This window comes from Balearica regulorum, chromosome 1 (assembly GCF_011004875.1).
Source record: "Balearica regulorum gibbericeps isolate bBalReg1 chromosome 1, bBalReg1.pri, whole genome shotgun sequence".
NCBI classification, from domain to species: Eukaryota; Metazoa; Chordata; class Aves; order Gruiformes; family Gruidae; genus Balearica; species Balearica regulorum.
In genome coordinates this window covers 201386827-201410180 of record NC_046184.1, presented here as the reverse complement: position 1 = coordinate 201410180, position 23354 = coordinate 201386827, and the positions used below count along the sequence as shown (strand labels likewise).

The 23354-nt window shown below is 41.2% G+C and overlaps 1 protein-coding gene across 1 annotated transcript in view; it reads right to left on the bottom strand.

The window, feature by feature from the left end:
• Positions 1-18569: 18569 nt before the first annotated feature.
• CWF19L2 (CWF19 like cell cycle control factor 2) overlaps positions 18570-23354 on the bottom strand; it is an 83392-nt gene continuing 78607 nt past the window's right edge. Inside the window, exons 17-18 of the mRNA XM_075742281.1 lie at positions 20632-20733; positions 18570-19749 (exon numbers count right to left, since the gene is read on the bottom strand). Coding sequence (XP_075598396.1) covers positions 19609-19749; positions 20632-20733 — 243 coding nt within the window. The 3' untranslated portion in view covers positions 18570-19608. The remainder of the gene's footprint in view (positions 19750-20631; positions 20734-23354) is intronic.

Below are 23354 nucleotides of genomic sequence, written 5' to 3'. Positions count from 1 at the left end.
ACTGCCATGTCATCCACAGACAGCTGTGAGCTAGCTCTGCTGCTGTAGTTAACGGGCATCGAGCCTGCAGCCGCAGCCATCACCTCTCAGCAGTGTTACCGGTCCAGCACCATGCTCATCATAGCTATCCAGTACCCACTCCAGAGCAGAGGCAGCACCATGTTCACATCAGTTCAGAGCAAGTCTGCAAAGATAGACCTCCTTTTGTCCTTGGTTCTCTCTCGTCAGGGCTCAGCACAACTTTGCTACTGTTCCCATGCTTCCTTCTACACCAGATTTTTATGCAGAACTTTCTACTCAATCCTCTTTCTATGCTAGACACAGGATAATGCCTTCTTTCTCTCAAGCTTCATTCTTTCTCTTCAAACTCCTGATTCACAAAATGCAGGGCCATGTGAACAGGAGCACTGATGTGACAGCTGCTTAGAGCTGTCTTCACGTTTTACTATTTGCATCTGATAGTCCATGTACTATCAGAGGAGCTCTGTTGTATTTTAACTGTCTATTCTGGTGACAGATCTAATATGTAAAAACCCCAGTAATGAACCAGGCAGGATGCTTGTGGCACTAGGCACTGTGCAACCAAGGAGCAGAAGGATGGTTGATGCTCTAATCTTTGTTGCAATTTGAGCACACACATTTGCATGCATCCTCTTCGTATGCTAGTGAGGTGACAGTGCACTTCTAAGAAGTCATAGGCCTGTCCCCCAGCTGTCACAACACCTGAGACACAATTCCTGGAGTGAAAGAATAAATATGAGTAATAAAATAGAGCAGGATGAAAAAACCCTTTGAAATTTTTCTAGTGTTTCACCTAGGAGTACTGAAGGAAGACACACAACATTTTGTTCTTCCCCATTTTCTTTCCAAGGTTTGGTTCCCCTAGTGCATTAGCAGCCTTTGGACATCATTGACACAAGATACACGTGGTACAAAGCACTTTACAGACTCTGAAACAAGTGGATTTAAAATTGCCTATAGATCATATGAACTGAAATAATTAATAGTAAATTTAGAAAATAGGTCTTTTCAAAGCCTTGCAAAATGCTTGTGTCAGACAGCATGAACTCACCTTTAGGCACTGGGCATTTCAAACAAACTACCTTCATGACAGCAGTCAGCCCCAGAACTGCCCCAGAAACTTAAAAGCAGCAAGCATTGGATTCCAGTCTAAACTGGAAAGTAAACTGCACTGGGAGACATTGCAGCCTAGAAGCTGTTTTACACTTACCAGCATTCTCATCCTCTGAGCCCACCACATTCCCTTCAGAAAAAGGATAAAACATCTCCAGCGCCGTAAATTTTGAACTTGGCTCCACATTGAGCAAATGTCCCCAAAGTTCAGAGCTCTTCCAAGCCAGCTTATTTCTTCTAAGAACATCTTTAATGAATTAGTTATTTATATTTTCCTTGAAGTAAAAATACTGTATCTGATGTTATCTGTTATTTTTTATTTTAGTAGGAGATTTCTTTTTTGCTTCCACAATCGTGTCTTTGACCTGTAATAAAATCCTTACTGAACTAATGGCTAATTCCAAACAAGCAAGTAATTACTTCAGTAAATCCAAGGGAGGGTACAAACAGCTACATCCCTCTCAGCTTTCTGTGTCTCTTTTCAGAAACGAACATGTACTTTCAGCAATAGAACAAAATTTCTTGTGTTGTGGTTCTATAGGGACACAGGAGAGTGTTGCCTATATCCACATAATTAGAAGGGAGGTTAATGAATTCCTAAAACGCATGTTTCCAGCGGATAAAGCAGATGATAGAAAGTATATTTAAGTGGGCTGAACAGTTTATTAAATGAGATTATAGTAGACACTTTGCCCCTTATCAAGTGTCATTTCAAGACGTATTGATGTAATTCCTTACCTCAGGAAAGTCCAGTAGTTAAGAAAGGGCTGTACTCTCTACTGACACAAACCAGTATCGTCCTTCATTCCTTTTGGCCTGAATATTTTCTCCTTTTTTTCTTTTCTATCCCTTAAACTTTCACACCTTCCCTTTGTTTTCTAGCAAAAATAGAGATCAGCCTCAGCCATGACTTCAGATACATCCTTTCTAGTGCTCATTGCTGTGTATGAAATTTCCCTGCTTTGCCCAGCTTCACCATGGTGTTTGCAGGGACATTGCCATGGAGTGCAGCTGCCTTCCCTAGGCAGGTTTCAGAAGCTGGTTTAGGAATAATCAGTCTCTTCTGTGGATTTCAAATGCTGCTGTCCCTAGGAAAGAAGAGTGGGGGGACAACACAACTCCCCGGCCAGTTTGCCAATACCTGGAGCAGGTTCCTTTGTACATCCATGAAGATGCTGATCCCTCGCCAAGGTCTGGAGGTAGCCTTGTGGAAGAAAAGGAAAGGACACATTTTCAGGGAGGCCACCCGCTCCCGGCCTGCAGAGGGATCAGCTCCAGCACTGCTGCTCTTGACAGCCACCTGGAGCTTTCCTAATCATCTCACTAACACACTTCAACCAGAACATTTTGGCAAAGGTGGTTGGAGTTTTTCTGTCTACGCTATAGTGTCTATGCACCTGGCTTTCCTGGGGGAGGACAGGGTTTCTTCTTCCCCTTTCAGGGAATAACAATATCAAAGCTTCTTAACAGAAGGAATAAAACATCATCTCTCATTTTTCTTCTCTCTGGTATGATTTTGAAGTATATTTAAAAATTGATTGTATCAAGAAAGCAGCCAGCATCATTTGCTGTTCTCATGGTGTTTCCAAGCCTCAAATTTGTGCAAGTGACATCTGGTTGCACAAGAACAAGACACCAAGAAAGTGCTATGATTTCAACGTCTTGCTAAAATCTGTGTCTTGATTGCAGTTGTAGTACATATTCCAAAGTCTCATTATGCAGCTATTTTTTTCCTGGTTCATCACAAAGGCCTGTCAAAAAACAACTACTGTCTAAGCATCCAATTCCCCTTTTCTCTGAATATCGCTTGTCTGTTCATTCAGATTTGTCTAAATGCACCTCTGTCATCTGTAATAAGGTAATAGTCCTAAAAATTACTTAGTGTCATCATGCGTCTTCCACTTAGGTACAGAAGATGTTTTAAACCTAAATTGATGCCTTTATCACACCTCTTTCTTTCTGCTTCTTGTAGCATTTTGAGATATCATCTCCCAATAAGTGTAACAGGGAGAAAGAACATGAAACCGTTCTGATATAGTGTTATTTTCTTGGGCTGAAAAATCCCCATGCAAAGTTCAGGTTCAATATCTCATCCTAATTTGTCATTTTTATTTGCTGTATTACTTAAACAACCCAAAGACATTCCACACGATGCAGTTTGGTAGGAGCTGGTGTCCGGACTGGATTGCCTGGAGCCCAGATAACGAAGCAGCTCTGCTGGCATGACACGTTCATTAATAGCTCGTGTGCTGAAGTTAAGTGAAAAAAACCCAAAAACCAACCAAACAAACAAACCACCAACCCCCCACCACCACCAATAAACTATGTTCTGACAGGAAAGAAAAGCAGGACAAACTACCAGTATCTGTGTTACTAATGCAACCCGTTGCCCTGAGCAAGACAGGCAAGGTACCCTGTGCTGCTCTGGTGGGTCCAGCCAGTGTCCTCTCACAGGCTGGCATGCCTCTCCCACACTCCTCCTCCAGCACTTCTCTGCTCACATGCATGTGAATATGATATCTTTGGAGACATCTCCTTTTCCTTATCTAGAGCAACTTCCTAGCAAATTGTGAGGTTCCCAATTCCAATGCACTTATCATCTGTCCCACCTTACCCCATACCGCCAGGCCATGGTTTTTGTGTAAAGGAACTTTGATGCACTTAAGTCAGTTTTTCATACATTCTAAAAGATCCAAAATGCGGATGGATTTTGCTGTCCAAGAAGCATGGAACACCAAGTCAGCTTACTGAGCACATTTCTTATGGATAAACTCGGTTATAAAAAACAACACCTGTTTACTATTTCACTTACCTCAAACAGTGCTAGGCCTGCTTAAACCTCTTAGGACCACTAATACCAAGCCTTTCTTGTAGTGGGGATTAAGGACCATTAATACACTATTTGTATACTGACAGAATGATGTCAAGAAGATACAAGCACCTGGAATTGCTCCAGGTTATCAAGAACAATTCTGCAGTTGGGCAGAGAGGGCTTGGCCTGGTACCCACAAGACTCAGTTTTCCCCGACCTCTTTCATCTCTTTGTGCCTCTCTTTGGGTTGTAAGGTGTTTAGGCTGGGCATAATCTAATGATGCATACAAGGTGTCTGATGTAGGAAGTTACCTAGTGCTTCAAACTACATTGAACAGCTGTGGGGTTTCTGCTCTTGCCTCCTTCCCCAAGGATTTTCACGTGAACTCCAACAGTTCTGACAAGAAGAGAAGTTATGTCTCGGGAGAACTTACCTTTGACTAAGGCATCTGCATCTTTTTTAACTCCAGGATAATTTTTCTAACCAACATCCTAATGCTGAACGTTAGGTTGATGCAATTTTCACTGAGTTCGAAATACCTCAAAAATACAAGTTTTTTAATGGGACTGAGCCAAACACCACAAAATGGCCGCAGAGCAGCCATTACAGACTCATATGCCTCCAGCATTTCTTTCATGCAAAGTGAGTAACATATTTTAAATCAACCACAACAGCTACAAGAACCTGAATCATTCCTTTGCACAGAAGGAATGAATTACATTATGGATCAAAATGTGCAGGGGCTTCTTAATGTAAAAACATAATAGCTAGATTAGCGCAAGTCCTTGTTAAATGATGTTCTGAACAGCACAGGAAAAGCAAGTTGAGAGCTAGTATTGTCTATGGACTTGGTGGGAAATCTTTACGGCTAGGCTGCAGCCTATGTGTCAGGCAACCCAAATTGTCCTGGTCAAAAGGCTGGCAGAAAAGAGACATCTCCAGCTCCTTGGGTTGAAGGTGCAGGAAGTCAGTTATTTCTTTCTGCAGTGTGTACTTAGGTGTGTAAAGAAACTCCTCTTAGTACAGTTTCACAAAGAATGATTTCCAAATTGAGATTTAAAAAAAGAAAATGAGGTTTTATTTTCTTTCAGAAAATCATATTGAAAGCAGCTACAGCATATCCCATGCCAGGGAAAGGCAGCCTTTGTTGTACCTAACCACACTGTTAAAAGCACTAACTAATGGAGAAAAAATATTTCAGAAGTACTATGATCTCTAGGTCTAGATTAATTAGGATAACACTTTAATTATTCAATGGTAAGACATGCCACCTTTGGAACCAAAATCATCAAAAGTAGGTGTTTGCAAGCTCAGCAGATACCCCAAACACATTTCCTTCTGGTTGTACTAAGGCAGCAAGCAGACTTCATGCAATTGCAATTTTCTCTGCAAGGCCTAAAGCCACCTCAGTTAGGCAGATTAATTCCCAGACCCAGAAACATACCCTGAAGAAGAGAGAAGACTCTGCAGAAGAATAATTTGCATCCCTTCCCCATCAGAAGAGATGACGCAGACTGCTTCAAAACTCTTTTCAGTCTCTCCTAATCTTTGTGAAAGATGGGTGAAACTAAGAGAGAAAACATTCACTCTCAACCTCTCCCCTCAGTTGCTCTTCCAACTTTCCCTTTTCCTTCTTATTTTCAAACACCATTTTCGTGCTTTCTCTGAGCAGCCTCAGCAAGCTCACCCAGCACATTTTCAGGGTTGCCATTGCTGGTCCATCATCCCCTCTGATCAACTTTCCCAGCACTCCTAGAGCAGCTTCACCTTTTGTGCCATGCCTCTCTTCTGGGATTAGCGTCTCCTCTGGGTAGCTTCTCCAAACACAGAAGCAGTATCTCCACAAAAAGTATTAATCATGGCTCTGCCACAAGTAGGAGCGCACATTAGGCTACAACTAGAAGTAGTCAGAAAAACAAGCTTAATTTATTAGACAGTTTCAGCTGAAGGCTGGACATCACTCGACTGAATAATTACAATTCCTTCTGGCTTCCAAATTACACAGATTAAAAGAGCATTATTTTCAAGAGGCTGTGTTCGGCAGCGCTGCGGGAAGCACATGATGATGGAATACATACCTGGAAGTGGCCTTTTGCTTTATGTGATTCTGGCTCTACCACAACATACATCACCTGCCTTAAACCTTGGGGGTTTATTGCTGCTTCTGCTTGGCATGTGAAGCAGTTTTCCCAGAATTTTCCACCCATTTTCTCCTCACATATGAGTCAGTAGGTGCTGGAGCTGTGGATGCCAGAGGCTTCCATCACTGGAAACCCCAAACGTACTTCTTGGCCTCAGCCTAATTCCATACTTGGATCCAAACACGCCATGGAGCAGAGCCATTATGAAAGTGATGCCAGTGAGATCTGTTGTCATAAAACTGAGACCCCACACACAGAAGCTTTGTAATTAAGGAATAAACAAAGGCAAAGAGTCATTATGTTTGCTGGTGTGGGAGTTTTAGGAAAGGATGTTTTCTGTAACTCATGGAAATAGCACATGACCTTTGACATGACCTTTTTTTTTCCTTTTATTGTTAGCAGATGTCATTGCAGTCAAAGCAAGCAGGATACCATATGGCCACTGTTTTAAGAGTGTTGTTTAATTAAGTCCATGCCTTTGATACCATATACTTAGAGCCTTTGGGAATGTCAGTCAACTACAAAGTAGTCTTCAAATATCTGAGATGCTGGCAGGTTCAGACAGTAGCGGGGCTGAGAGCTTATCCCAGACAGACAGACACACACAGAGGACACTGACACGGGCTGACACGCAGACTGCCAGCCAGCACAGCCTTTGCCAGCACCCCCACAAACACCAACAGTGCACACATACAGGCACCGACTGCTCAGTCCCGTCCCTCCTCTCCAGCTGGTCAGGATTGAAGTCTGCTAGTGAGAACATACATGCCTTTACTCTCCAGGTTCACAAGCACATCCATATTCACAGATCCTTCAGATGGCAGCACAGACCCTGAGTCCACCAAACATCCATGCCTGAACCTGGCCCCCCCTACCCTGTCTACAGGTCTCCTCCTACCCACTGGCTCACCCAGCCTGATGCTCACTAGTGAAATGGATGCAAATACTCACACACTCATCTCTCAGGCACCCCACACCCACAGATCCCTCAAGTATCAGCACAGGTTCTCAGTCCACCGAACATCCATGCCCAGACCCCAGGACCTTTACCCAGCCCACCATCTCAGGTCTTTCCAGAGGCAGATGTCCTCCAGCTAGTCCAGTTCAAAGTTTGCTGGCAAACATATGCACATATGCACGCAGAATTAAAGTCACTGGGGAAATATCAACACACCCAGTTTATTCCATTTGTGGGCATTTAGGCCTCTTGCATACAAGCCGGTCTCTCCAGTTGCTGACAGCTAGACTCCCAGGCACTGGGACCCACAGCCCCTTCTCCAGCTGCTGGCGCTTAGACCTTGCAGCACTCACACACCGCATAGCAAGATTAGAAAGAAAGAGTGGTTCAGGAAAGGATTTAGTAAGAAGATAGGATAGATGTGGTGGTGAGGCACAGGGCTCAGTCAGACAAGCATGCTGACCGGCAGTGGCTTACACCCAACCAGCCCTTTTATCCCTCTTTCTCTCCGTTTCTTCATGCTTGTTCCTCACCCATCTGCCCTGATCCTTCCCTTTCCCCTAAACTTCCTGTAAATCCCACAAACCCCTTCTGATATCCATAATAAGCTTCGTAAAAGCCCACAAGCCCCCTCAAATATCTGACAACACCCAAAATAATCAAGTTTTTCCTCTTTATCACTGACAAAGCCAAGGCTGAAGTCTTCAAGGCTGTGCCTGAGTAGTTCCTTTACTGGCCCATGGATAAGCGACCAAAGAGTTTTGGTCTTCACTGGATTGGATTGGCTTGGATCCCAACAGCTGTCTCTGTCTCACCAAAGGAGGGACCATAGTTTCTAAGCATAAAGCTTTTGGTTCAGGTACTTGAAGGGTGTTATGTAAATGCCAATACTTCTCATGCTCAAATCTGAAAGAATTGAACACACACAACAATCACTGAATACAAGTACCCATAATCATAGCTGTAGCATAACAAGAAAAGTTATCTTTTTGTACCTCAGTTTCCCATCTCTAAATAATAGGCTAATAGTCCTTCCTTTCCCACAGATGATGATGTATTTGGGACAGAAATTGCTCCTGTTTGGTATATTCACAGCATTTCTTGTCTGATCCTTTTGGAGACCTGAGTAGTAATAATAACAAAAAAAAAAAGTAATACTATTTTTTCTTTGCTGTTAGAAATCACTTTTGCTTCATCAAAGAAATAACTATTAGACAATAAAATCATCATACTAACAGAAAAATGAATTTGTAGTCTGAAAGCTATATAATCAGGAATAAGCAAACTAAGACAGAAACATCAGTGCATATCTCTTCCAAAGCCCTGAGCAGTTCCACCAGAATAAAGTTATTCACAAAACAAAACCAAAACAACAAAACCTAAGGATACATAAACATTCCTCTGCTATAACTGCAATTGCAGTGGCAGTCAAGATTCATATAGCAGCCATACAATCTTCTCAGACTTAAAGAAATATCTCAGCTACTTCTTGTTTGGGGAACTTTGGAGGACAGGTGCCACATGCTGGGCTGTTCAGTCTGGAGCCAGGGGCTCTTCTCACTCCTTTGAACAATGGTTAAAAAGAAGAGACACTTTTTTGCAAATGTAGGCAGTCATGAATTCACAGCCAAACTCCTGGCCTCTACAGCTGTATGTTATTTTTTAAAAGTCTTTTATTTCCTGCTGTATTTTTACATAGTATTAAACTGCTGCAACTGGTACACTAAAAACATCTTTCTGGAAGTGTTTATTTTTGTTTGGGTTCTTGCAGTACATCCAGAAATATAAGCCACAAGGAACACTAGATCCTCCAAAGATACATATCCTGTCTGAAAGAACGTGTCCACTGTCAGCATCAGAGTCCAGAGCGCCACGCCAGCAGCATTTCTTCTTGGTTGTGCTCAGCACAAGTACAGAGCCTGGAGCTGCCCTGCCCCCAGGATTCCTGCTGGTATCTGACAACCTGACTGAAAATGCTGTATTACCTACAACTGTGTAAAGCAAGAGGTTTCACCTGTTTGGAGGCCTGTACCAGGGACAGCAACAAAAGTCCACCTGAAGTCATTAAATAAAATGGAGGGCTTAATCAGTCAGATGAAGAGGCTACTGATGTAACCTAGGGAATACGTAGCATCGTTTGTGCAAGAAGCACGTGAGAACCGGAGCTCAGCAGAACATAACTGACATGTTAAAATTTGGCCTAATTTGGGGAAAAAGAAAAAAAAAAAGCACAAAAAGGTATCATGCTCTTCCCATGTTCTTTTCATTAAAGGCAGGGGGACAAGGAGAAGAGGGATGTGACTGCTTCTGTCCAGTCTACATCTTTCATTCTTTTCTGTCACCTCTGGTACGTCATCATCTTGGTTTTATGTGAAACACAGCAGAAGTACGGGCCAGTAGCATCACATGTTAGTACGCATAGTGCCTCATCCCATCTTGAGCAAAATGGTCTTTTGAGGCTTTACAAATCATATATCCTAAACCTAACAACAACATGACATTTAATAGCATTGTAGGAATGTCATCTACCTGCACTTGTGCAAAGTCTCTCTAAATTGGAGACATGGATTTGGTGGATGGACCACTCAGTGGATAAGAAATTGGCTGCATGGTCACACTCAAAGAGTTGTGGTCAATGGCTCGGTGTCCAAGTGGAGAACGGTGATGAGTGGTGTTCCTCAGGGGTCAGTACTGGGACCGGCACTGTTCAACATCTTTGACAGCAACATGGACAGTGGGACCAAGTGCACCCTCAGCAAGTTTGCCAACAACACCAAGCTGTGTAGTGTGGCTGACACACTAGAGGGAAGGGATGCCATCCAGAGGGACCTTGACAGGCTGGAGAGGTGGGCCCGTGCGAACCACATGAAGTTCAACAAGGCCAACTCCAAGGTCCTGCATGTGGGTCGGCGCAATCCCAAGCACAACTACAGGCTGGGCGAGGAATGGATTGAAAGCAGCCCTGAGGAGAAGGACTTGGGGGTATTGATTGATGAGAAGCTCAACATGAGCCAGCAGTGTGCACTTGCAGCCCAGAAAGCCAACCATGTCCTGGGCTGTATCAAAAGAAGTGTGACCAGCAGGTCTAGGGAGGTGATCCTGCCCCTCTACTCTGCTCTTGTGAGACCCCACCTGGAGTACTACATCCAGCTCTGGAGACGCCAGTACAGGAGAGACATGGAGCTGTTGGAGAGAGTCCAGAGGAGGCCACAAAGCTGATCAGGATTGGAGCACCTCTCCTATGAGGACAGGCTGAGAGAGTTGGGGTTGTTCAGCCTGGAGAAGAGAAGGCTCTGGGGAGACCTTATAGCAGCCTTCCAGGACCTGAAGGGGCCTACAGGAAAGATGGAGTGGCCCATCTGGATCTTAGTGCTGTATGAGACCAAAGAGATTGATTGAATAGTGGAATGAACCAATGTTTTCAGGGTTTCATTATCCTTATAGGTTGCGTATGGAATTATCACACACAAGTTACAGAATCATTAAAACTCCACACATATCATATCTACTGCTTTCTTTTCAAAGAAAAAAATAGTCTCAAGAAATTTTCAAAATCTTTTTTTGTTTGTTTGGGGGTTTTTTGCTTTTTTGGTTGTTTTTTTTTTTTTTTTGTTTTACCCTTGTATATCATCAATGTTTACTTGCTTTCTTTTCAGTTCCAAGGTACAGGTTAGAACAGTGTATGTCCCTGAGTTCTCTTTAGCCTGTTTTTCTTCTGCAAGTCATCTGGGATGTTGCCCAATGCCTTTGACTTCTGAAATATAACCACTAGTTAATGTGAAAACTTGCCCTCAGTTTTTAGGGGCTGGGCTCAGATCCTGCACCTTCAGAAAGAGGAGCCCTCTGTTCTCCTCTCAGTCCCCATCTATCATTAGAACATTAAACTATATTAATAAACATTAAACATTCAATATGTGAAACATATGAAACTTTCCCATCTTTAATAAGACACAATTTGACTAATACCTTAGAACAAGAAAATTCAATACTATTCTGACGGCTGCTGCAAGACTCGCAGTAGAAAAGTTATATTCTATAGGATATAATTCCTATATAGGAGAAAAAAATCATGATGATAGTTTTCTGCATAGAAATGCAGGCTATGATCCAGCCTTCAAGATTTGAGTTTCTACAAAGCAGGTGTCTACCTGTGAGGCAGGTGTCTACGTGTGTCTACATGTGGCTTCTCAGAGGAGGAAAGGTAAATTGTTCAGTGTAAAAATTGGACTCAGAGATATAAGGGATCTTGTTTGAAATGCACCTACAATCAACCATTGCATATCAGGTTCTTTTCCAGAGGATGCTGATGGACATTTGAAAGAAGTTTCTTTCCACATATGGACAGTGCATGTACAATTTCAAGCATTGCTGTGATTTAGTTGGGAACATAGACAACTACTGAGGTATTCAGACCTTCACTACCTCTCACTGACGCTTCAGTACTGAAGCAATTTCTCCTCTCAGAGGGTTTGTCCCAACAGAAGGAAGATGTTTAAAGACGCAGACACAGAACTGCAGCTCTTTGGTTTTTTTTTTAATTCCCAAAGGCTACTTCTCTGCAACACTACAAAACTTGTCAAGGTGACAAGAAAGTACTGTAGGATGCCTGTCTGCCTACGGTAGCTATTAAGCATAAACTGTCACAGGTTAGATTATTTATTTCCCAGCAGTGGTAGAGCACTGTGGAAGGAAAGAGAAAAAAATTCATAAAAACACAGAGTTATTTGAATATATTCTTTTGGAAACAGATGTGGATTACTTGATTACAGGGAAAGGGGGCACAAATGACTTTCAGGATCTGAACATTTTGCTTCTTGTAGCAGTGCGTTTTACCTGCTTCAGGGAATTCGAACTAAAAAAGGAGCCTCGTGGCCACAAGAGGGTGCAAAATTACCCAGCACAAAGAGCAGGTTTTGTGCACTTCAAAACAACCTTTCTGCTACACAAATCACCAAGAGGATAGCGAAAATTATGCTCTTTTTCTTGGGCAGTAAAGCTCCATCTGAAAGAACTTTTTCACAGATTAATTTTATTTGGACTGCACAATGACAGAAAACTCTAAGCAGAGATACTGCAAGCTTTGCTCAGAGGGAAAGGTAACCTTTTAAGGAAGGGTGAAGATACCCATGGAGAGAACATAAAAAAGATTATTCTTTTTGAAAGTTTGCGTAATTTCTTTTTTGTTTTAAAAAAGGTCCTCGACAAAAGGAACAAAGCTGTGGGCCATAGGCCTAGGCAATTTTACCCATACTGTAACATTATACTATGCTTGAAAGCCTCTGCAAATATTTATTAGTCTGCAGTAATAGTATTTTCACATCTCCTCCAAATACTCCAACCACCCAGCTAGTTTCTTGCTGATTTTTCAGACTGGCATGTATGCAAGTTATCGAACATTTTGTTCTACCTCTTCTTTCCTTATTCCTGGCTTGACTATTTTCTCCTTTGAAAACTTGTATTTAGCCTCTGGTCAAAATTAATCTTTTAGAAAGTTAAAAACCAAAATGACCTCACCTATCATTTGCACCATCAGTTATTTGCTGTTCTTCCTATTCAGCACTGATGCCATAACTTCATTGCCTTCCTCTTAATGTAGGTGTAGAAGCGTCTCTCCACATCTTAGCCCTTCTGATTTTACCCCTACGCATTCCTACTATGTCCTTACATAGATCTCTAATAATTTTCCTTTCCATAATTTAGAAGCGGATTATCATCCCTCCCATTAAACGTTGCCCTGTGCTGACCACATCTAAGCCAGAGGGACTGCGCAGTGTTAAGTGGCAACTCCCACGAGCTCTGATCTTTCTGTGGGTCGTTCCTCATTAGCAAAATGGGAGTAAAAAGAAATTTGCTCTGAGGTTTTTTGGCTAGAGCTTGAACTCTTTATGACACGGGTGGCCTAGTTATGTGACTGGGCACTAGCCAGCACAACAGCCGATTTGGTCTGCAGCATGCCGATAGCAATACAATAGTCACGAATTCTAAATCATAATGTATTTGTTGTATTTGAGAAACGGTTTCAAGATGCCAATGCTAATACTATTCCTTTCCCGTTGTAATGAGCAGAAAATCACATCAGGGGCCTATGACTATTTTTCTGTTAACAGTTCTCACTCTTCACTAGAGGCTGCAGATACCCAACTTGTCTAAGCAACCAAATATTCAGAAGTTTAAACATTATGGATATTTCCTAACTTCGAGACTAGCTTATTCAAATCTAAAAGGTTCTTTCCCATTTCCAAACTCTGTCTACGCATCTTTGGATTCTCCATTTTAAGTAATAACCCATCAGGAAGACGTCCTTCATGAGGATCAACCCCTTCTTTATGACTACTTGTCACATTGGCCATTCATGGCTGCTCGAGAGAAATACAGTAAACTTCTGGCCAATACAAGCAATAAGCTGGGAGTAGGTCTTCAAATATAGAGACACCAGGCATCTGCACCCCAGCATGGCAGTAAGAAGGATTTTGCCCGGAAGCGTGACTGCTCATTACCACAAAAGAGATCTCTCCAGCTTCAAAGGGCTGGAGGGAGAATAAATCCCACCAGTGACTATCAGTGGGAACTACGAATCAGTGGGAGAGTCAGACCTTGATATCTCCAAACAAAATAAAACTCTGAATTAATTAATTTCTTTAATCAAAGAATTGAAAGGAATCGAAATTTTCTGCCAGGCATGCTGTCAAACTGACAAAGTGACTCAGCAAGCAAAATAATTGGTCTGTAACATGATTATATTTGGGGATTCAGGTTGGGGTTTAGACATGCTGTTAAAGACTAAACTAACCGATTTAACGCAAAGTTGTCAGGCCTGCAGTTTTAAAAGGTCCTGCTGTCTGTCATTAAACAAGTGGGAACTCAGTGCAAAAAATAATTGGCTGCTGTGTCACCACACTAGGGCTTCATTAGTAAATATCCTTAATAAGCTGATCCAGATGTGGAACATGCTCCCTGACAAGGTGAGGGTGATGATCACATTTAGATTATTCCCCAAGACCTGTCCTCTTGCATAACGCTTTTTCTTTAGAACAGGGAGCGATCAATAACCACACACTCCATCTCCAATAAACAGACCCTGTCCCCAGGACCCCTCCTATTAGGAAAGGCAACAGCACAGGTCTCCGAGGACTGCCCAGCATCAGGCGGTGCCCGTCTACTTAACTAAGCGGAATTCACATACAGAGATGCTAAGCACGATGCCATGCAGGAGAAGCGTTCTTGCTGGCACCCTCAAATTAGCAAATGTACTGCAGGCAACATCTTACAGGAAAAGAAAAAATCGATGCAATGAAAACTGCATAGCCAGAAATCTGTGAGTCTAAAACACGTTAACCAGAAGTTGAACAAAGGTAACTGTGTTACTTAAGTAATGTGTATAGGCTAATTTAACAATGTGCTTAAGGCCAGGTTGGATGGGGCTTTGGGCAACCTGGTCTAGTGGAGGGTGTCCGTGCCCATGGCAGGGGGTTGGAACTAGATGGGCTTTAAGGTCCCTTCCAACCCAAACCGTTCTATGATTCTAAGAAAATGAAACATCAGAATTGTATTGCCCTAAATAATGCAGCCATATAAGCAAAACACCACAGGACTGGTAGCAACAGAACTGAGGAATCTCCTGACTATAAAAGCAAAGGAAATTATATTAGCAGTGGAGGAACGAAGATTTAACAAAAATATTTATTAAGAAAAGTTGTATTGTTATTAGCAAAATACTTGTTAATGGAATGGTCTTTCATGTTGGGGGCCTTAAGCTAGAGTTTTCCATTTAAAAGGAATTCATTGCTGGATGTGTAAGGTTGCTGACAATTATTTTCCCCAAAGTAATCATGCTCAATTTGACCTCCTTCGTTGTAAAACTGACTCCTGGATTATTTCTTCACTTTACTGTGAAACACCACAGCAAGGCTACAGGAAGAGATGGGATGTTCTGTGCCTACAACTGACACTGAAAACCCTTACAGATGCTTGTTTTGCCCCCACATTCACAGCTAGCTATTGCCTGACTTCTTGCTTCTTTCTATCATGAGTCATATTCTACTCCTGAGCAGCATCAGTTCCCGCTATTAAAAACACAAATAAAAAATTGATACCATTTTTATTTTCTCTTTACTTTTTCCTGTAAAATTGTAATTGTTATAGCTTTTTCTGCATCTCTGTTAATCATTTTTTGTTTAGACTTATAAATGTGTGTAAGTGGCTTGTAATATGGACAGTGGAGTCTGATACTTGTGGATTACATATGAGTTCCCCTGGAACTGGTGACAAAAATATTCCTTTCCTAATCCTACGCTCCTGTGAATAACAACTGAACTGTCAAGTAAACAAGTTGTGCTAATTCCCTAGAAACCACAGGCCATGGGCAAGGACAGACTCTGAGGGTGATTTAGTGCATTCCATACCCCAAAACAGTCACCCCATCCGTGCCATTCCCCACAAATGCTCTTCAGCGTGTTCTCAAAACCTCCAGATCCCAGAGCTGCGGAGCCCAGAGCAGGGTACGCGCCTCAGGCTCAGGCACTGCCACCACTGGCTGGAGAAGACGTGTCACATACGTTCATACAGGCTAGAATAACATACACTAAGCAAATGAAGGAAGCTGCAACTATTGTCAGCGTTACCTGTCTGGGTTACAACAGACCATGTATTTGCAACATGGGTGTGTTTTGCTCATCTTTCAGCATCTTGTTTCCAGTCCCTCTGAGGTTTTTCAGAACAAAATAAATCTCTTTTTCAGAATCCCGAATCTCCTTGAATGCAAATGTGTCCCATAACAACTTCATTCTGTTTCTGCCTTTTGTGCGTCTCCCTGTAGAGCCCTTGCAGACTAAGGGTGCAGGTACCAGTGGGAAGGTAATGTTGCTGCTGATGTCTGGTCTCTAACGCAAATAAAGCCAGCAAGAATTCTACCACCAGATGGCCAAACACCTCACAAAGTAGCCCCTTGTTCTGGTTTAGAAGAAACCCTTACCATCTTATATTTTCGCATCTCTGATATCTTAAAAATAAGTAATAATGTTTAAATCACAGCAGTTCACAGAAATCAAATATGATAAACAGGCTCGAAGATGGGTGGGAGAAGTGAGCATCCTCACTGCACAGCAAACTCGCTTCCTATGAACTCTTCTGTGAATCAAGAGCAAAAAAATGGTGAATTGGGAGTCCTCACAACCCACTTGCGTGTCCTCTCTTCCCATCATTAAAAGATGATCCATACTTTCTAGCACTGCTGTTTTGTTAGGCAAGGACTCATTAACCTTTTTAAAGTTAATTATTTAGTACGCTAGAATCATATTACTGTTCTCATCTACCTGTATTCCTGTTTGATTTGTATAAAAATGTACTAAGGAAGACAACCACACCATTTAACTGCAAGTCTGAACTTGTTTTTCATTAGTGGAGAGGAAGACAACAAAATTATCACAGACAGCAGTTCCCACCAAGATTTGATTTGGAAGTTTTGCACAGAAGCTAAAAATAAAAGACTGTGCAGTCATAAATCATTTAAAACAGTGCTCATGGACAAGGAGCACTTCAAGGAGGATGCGATCAACTGAAATGAATGGGATCTTGGGAGTGCACAGGAGCTGGGATCTGGGAGGACCTTCTGGGCACTCTCAGCAACCCAAACCCAAGCACCGGGTTGGGGTGGGGGATGCGCTGAGGTGTGGGGCAAATTCCCCTGGTCCAAAGGGACAGCAGTTTCACAGCTGTCAGAGGGAGCTATGCTGGTCAAAGCTTTCAGAGATATAAAGTTAATGTTTGTAAAGAGCTGTGAAGATAAAAGTCCTGAAGTTAAAGATTTCCTTGGAGGGCTTCACTCTTTTTTTCAGTTTTAAACAAAGTTTTTAAAAGGCTTAGTATCTGGTAGGAAATACAAATGTTATTTATCCACACGTTCTTTCAGACAGCTATATACAGAGACAACTACTACTCAGACAGATATGAGGTGAATTTCATATGATCTGTTTCTGTTCTGATACTGGCCAAAATACTGGCCAGAATGCTGGAGAGGGACTGTTTACATGGGCATGTAGTGATAGGACAAGGGAGAATGGCTTTAAACTAAAAGAGGGTAGATTTAGATTAGATATTAGGAAGAAATTGTTTACTGTGAGGGTGGTGAGACACTGGAACAGGTTGCCCAGAGAAGTTGTGGATGCCCCATCCCTGGAAGTGTTCAAGGCCAGGTTGGATGGGGCTTTGGGCAACGTGGTCTAGTGGAGGGTGTCCCTGCCCATGGCAGGGGGGCTGGAACTAGATGGTCTTTAAGGTCCCTTCCAACCCAAACCATTCTATCATTCTATGAAGAGGAACACCTTAACCTGAAGATATACCTGTCTGGTTGTGATCAATTACAAGAAGATACTATTCTCAGTGTATGTGGTAAGCACAGTCTCCCATTCTGAAAATTTCTAATAGGGTAAGACACATTTTCCTGTATCACTAGCTTGTTACCCTTACTCCAATATTTCAGACTTTTCTGGTCCAAAGAGTATGCAGCAGTTTTGCTGAAATCAGAATAATAATAAAATATGCACTGACTATGAGTCAGAATGAAAGACTTTTCTACCTACAAGTCAAATATCCCTTGTGAAGCACAGCACTTCCCCAGAGGAACACAAATTTTGAGCAAAAGTGATATATCATTTAGAAAAAAATGCATCTCCAGCACAACATTGGATAAAGACTGTTCCATGGCCGTAAGAGACAAGTCACCTCTGTCGCTTCCCAGCTATCTTCCAGGGGGGCAGATGAGACCGGAGACAGCATACTCTTTCAGAGAAAACAATTTTTAGTCATGCTTTATGTCACCAAAGACTGCACTTTACCTGAATTTGCTTCAGCTTTACCACATTCTAAGCAACTCATAGCAGCTACTATTTCAATGTCTGATTTGCTCTGTAACATCCCCAGTAGCCTAAGGAAGATCAAAACTGACGAGAACAGTGGAACTGGCCCTTCTATGCCCACAACATAGTGGACTTCTACCTCTACCAGACTTACATGCAAAACAAGCAAACAAACAAAGTACTAGGTTTTCAAGAAAGTTGCAAAAGACCACCAAGTGACTAGAAATGAACACTTACTCAACCCTGTAATATTTAGTGAACCATTTCTTAACCTGAGCAGTTCAAAATAGGTAACAGAGCTGCACAGGGCAATGGCTCTACAGGAAAAGAGGGGGAAACATGCTGGACACTTGCATGATGCCTTAACTTTTGCTCTGCTCAGGGCCTTCCACTTGCCCCCAGAGCCCTTCCCTGCAGCACTGCAGTCTTGTGTTTGTAAGTCTGCACCCCTTCCCTTATGCGCTGGGAAGACACTGTGGCACTGTTCTCATCCGTGTCCTTCTGTCCTTGTCCTGTTCTCCCAGTTCCACACCTTTTGCAAAGCCCAAGCCTGCTATGTCAGGTTTCCCACAGAAAATTATTTACATTGATGCAAGAATCATCCTGTTTTCCCCTCACCCTTTCCTACCTCCTATTTTGTAATTTTTACACAATAGAAAAAAACAAAACCTAGTGAATAACACAGTAGACAGTAGTCTTTTAAACAGCAGACAGGCATTTCCCAGTGACATCCATGCACAAAGCTTAACAATCAATTAACATGCAACTCTCGCCCCTGATCAGAGTGTGCTCCAATCAGCGCTAACAGCATCACAAGCAGGAACAACCAGCAGGGAGTTTGAGCAGGTCCTGACAAAAACTATATAGTTATTATCAGAAAAGTATTACAGTGGACCATCTGCTGCACTAGAGAGGATGCCCTGGGGAGAAGAGTCATTTGGGGAGATCCCTGAGATGATTTTCTTTGCTAGCCATCAGAGAGTGTTTTCTCTTAAGGTTCTTCCGCTCACCTCTCTTTTTTGTTTTTTATTGTCATCAAAAGTAACTGTTACCATTAAAGTTGCCACTTGCCACTAGCTATGGACTGTCTCATCACCCTTTGTGCAACAGGTCAGCTTGAAAAATACTATTTCTATTGAAAGTACAAAAAATTGCATTAATTAATGTGCAGAGGGCAGCAGCAGGTTTATCTATCCCATCCTATGTGAATGTTTGTATTACTGTAATGACCTCAACTTAAAGAACACAGGGACTCAAAAATCAGAAAATTATTTTCTGTACAGCTTCCTTCTGCAACAACGTATTTGTATTAATCAAAATATTCTTAAAATGTACACCATTTTCTACAAAAAGTCACCATGATAATTAAGCACTGGCTCTACACTAAATACAATATAAAAAAATTAGTTGCCTCAAAGATTATAAAAACTCCAAAAGCAGAAGCTACACTTTGAAGAACTCCAATAGCCAATTCTTTTGGCTCAGCTTAAAAATGAAAAACTAAAAACACTGTACACTTCTGGCTTGTCAGGCTTGCAGGTTCATGTGATCCACAGTGTCCAACCTGGAAATAGGTAATCAGCAATTAAACAATATCCTTGGTTTTAAAATATATTAGCAATACATAACACATTGCTGTTATTCTTAACATATGACATATCCTTTAATATAATTTATGGCTTATATAGTCCTTGACTGCAGGGATGTACTCATTCTTTCTTTTTGGTAAAGTCATATGGTTTCCACCACTGTGCAAACTGCAACACCTTCTTCCTTTGATCCTCAAAGTTCTGTCTGATTCCTTTTCTCCAGAGCTGTGGTTCCAAGTCCAGCATGCCACCAATAATTTCCTTTGCAAGTGGAAGAAAGATAGATAATGATAAATGCAAAATTACCATATTGTTTAACATTACTTTATATATTAAATACATATATTCAAATCATGCAATTATTTGTCACTGTTTTCTTCGAGTGCTAGTTATTAAAACTGGAAATCCTGAAAAATATACCAATTCAAAAATTAGAACTGTAGTTGTTAAGTGGTTGCCTCAGCAAATTTCTTTTAAGTACAACATAGCAATACACTGCATAAATATCCTAACATTGCAAGACTGTTAATATATTAGTACATTTGTGACTAAGAGTAAAGTTCAGAAAAAAGAAAGCTGCCCACTTTGCTCTTAACTCCTTCTGAAGTAAGTTCTATTTCTCCCCAATCACTCAATGTTTTTGCAATATTGACACTTTCAATAAACGATTGCTGTGACATAAGAAAAGAAGAATTTAGTGCAGCGCTTCCTGTATATACTATACTCTCTATACCACATGGAGTAATTTAACTACATAAGTATTTTACTGGGAGTTGTCTGTGAGTGTATCCACCCTAATTTATACAAGCAGGAGTCAGTGCACCTATATGAGAATACTATGGCCATGAAAACTCTTAAATAGATGCAAGTATTTTCCCATCTATTAGACTGTATGTCAAATATCTGGAGTTCCTATAAATTCAAAAGAAATATGGATCTAGAATCATATTCTGAGTATCAGCCAGTGAAGACACCAACTACTCCTTTATTCAAAAAGCTACGTTACAATGACTCACCAAGAAAAGCCAGTAAATAAATTTGGATAAATACATTAAAGTGATTGTTCTGGCAGCATCTGTTTTAATTACTTAAATTTTACAAAACAGAGTATAATTGGTAAATTGATCTTTTACATGACAATACCTTTCCGAAGTAATGAGGGAACTTGTGTTGATCTTCAATGATATGAGCAAATCCTCCTTGAAGGCCAAAGTCCACAGCAAAGTATGGTAATCCTTTAGGAACCTATACCCACAAAACCACATTTTTAGATGTTTAACAGACTGCAGGCATTTAGTTAACTTCCCTGCAACTTAATGACTTTGAAAGTAGCTGGCTTTACAGTTGATAGTATCACATTTTATCTTAAACCTCCTCTCAGACCAAGTTATGAACTTGCTACAGAGAAACAGTAAAATAAACAGGTAAGGGGAAAGAACACCACACAACTAGATAAAAAGACACTGAAAACTGAAAAGGTGATTACTGGGTGGTAGAACCTCCAGAGGACACCGCTACAGCACCAGGTAAGACAGGGAGGGATGAGGCAGCAGTATGCACACCGAGCAAATGCCTTCATGACTCCACCACTCTGAATTAGATGGGATGAGTAGAAATTTTAAGACTACCACCAGCAAGTTGCGTTTATTAAAGGTGTTGTGTGATTACAGGAAATATTTACCAGGAGGAAATGTTGATACTCAAGAGGAAGGGGAAACACCTCTATGGAGAATACACTACCAGAAAACCCCACTACATACTGGAAGTTATCATTAACTTGATGAATCGAGTAATTTAATAATTCAGTCAGCCTACAGAGGAGATGCCTGTTATCCTGCCACAAGGAAAGACCCTTCAGTCTGACACAGAGAAAAGTGCCTGAAAAGTGGATTCATTTATTCCTACAGTATTGCAAGTAATTTCTGCAGTTTCATTGCAACAAGTTATTTTCCACTGTTAATTGTTGAGGATGTTCCTGCACAGGTAAGATTTACAAAGCCTCAAATTCATAAGTATTTCTTCTGCTACTGTCCAAATAACTCTGCAATTTTCACAGGCCATATTCCATATTTTGCTTAAAAATTCACTCTGAAAATAATCAAGATTTAATATAGAAGGGCAATGTAGCAGCATAGCAAGAAACATAAAACATTTTAAATTCACCAAAAAAAATCATTAAATAAGAAAAAAAATGGGTTGGCAGGTGACATTTTAAGGAAAGTGTGAGCTTTATGTTATTTGTGTCTAGCAATGTATTGGGTCTGGCTGGGATGGAGTTCACTTTCTTCACTGCAGCCTTTTTGGTGCTGTGTTTTGGACTGGTGCCTAGAGCAGTGTTGATACCACACCAGTGTTTGCTTGCTGCCAGGTCAGCTCTCCCGGCTGTGTCCTCTCCCAGGTCATTGCCCACCCCCCAGATCCCTTGCTGCGGGGAGCAGAGGGGAAGCAGAGAAGCCTCTGATGCTGTGCAAGGGCTGAATATCCCAATTTCTGTGGACAATCCACACATTAGATGATGTCTCAGCCATCTGACCCTCCCCTTTCAGGCACCACCACCTCCTAATACAATTCTGCAACTTCCCAAAACTCTGCTCAGTTTCTAAACTACACTCTCATATCTTCCTGAAGGCTACAGACATTTCTTTTACCCTAAAATAATGTTAAAATCACACAATTACTGTGTGTTACACACTATGTAACAATTTAAACTCAGATGCATTTCATTAATTTAAGACGTGTTGTGACTTAATCTGAAAACTGGATATATAATACAGTCACAAAAATGCATGGCTAAGAAGATTCTTAAAGAAATCAAATGTCCTAATATCCTACCATGTGTCAAGAAGACTATACTTCATTTATTTGTGATAGATGATGGCTTTCCCTGTTCTGAAACACCAATGAGCAGAAGATATCCAAAACGTACTTATTTTGTTTTCTGTTTACATCCACCTTAAGTTTAAAGTCTTCCCTAAGTCCTTGCTACAAGTTAATTGAAATCCTTCTTGTCTGCACCCAATAGTGCCAGCGAACATCTTCTTTAAAACAACCCCTTATATACAGAAAACTACCATCACATCCCATTTCAGTCTTTTCTCTCCTAGACTGCACAACCCCTAAACCAGTTTCTGTAGTTAAGTTTTCTAACCTATGCTCTCCTCTTCTATAACTGCCTTAAAATGCTGTACTCAAAACCAGACCCATTTTACAGGTGAAGCCTCACCATAAGGTGACCCAGAACAGACTCCCATTACATTTATATGACATTCCAGCTTCCATGGCAGAATACATTTTGTCTTTTTGCTACATTGCTGCCACTGTTGGTTTAGTTCAAGTCATCACAATATATAAAACCTCTCCTACTACACAGCCACTGAACCCCTTACTCTTCCACATTTAACTTCTCCCTCTTTATCATATCAGGCTTCATTTCTCATTATTAAAAGCCATCTCCTCTTCCTCCTAAACTAGGGTTCTTTTAGTGCAAAGGTGCTATATTTACTAAAAGACACTTTCAGAAATTAAGTATTATTAGTACATAGCAGTAAACTACTTGTGGTGAAGTCTATATACCACACATCTTTGACTTTAATATTAAAGATGGAACAACCTTTCGACCTAACAGTTTCAGAATTATTCCTTTAAGATTTGTATATACAAAGATGCTTCAGTTTAGTATCCAGGAGACAGATAGAGAAGTGTTCCCTTACTTTAGGGAAAAAAAAAAAAAGACATAACACTATTTATATTTTCGCTTCACAAACTTAGCAACGCAAAGGCTGTTATAGGTCAATGAAAAAGACACATCATATTTTTTTTCCAGGAAAGTAATTTGCAAATCTTTGATCTACCTTAATTCTAAAGTT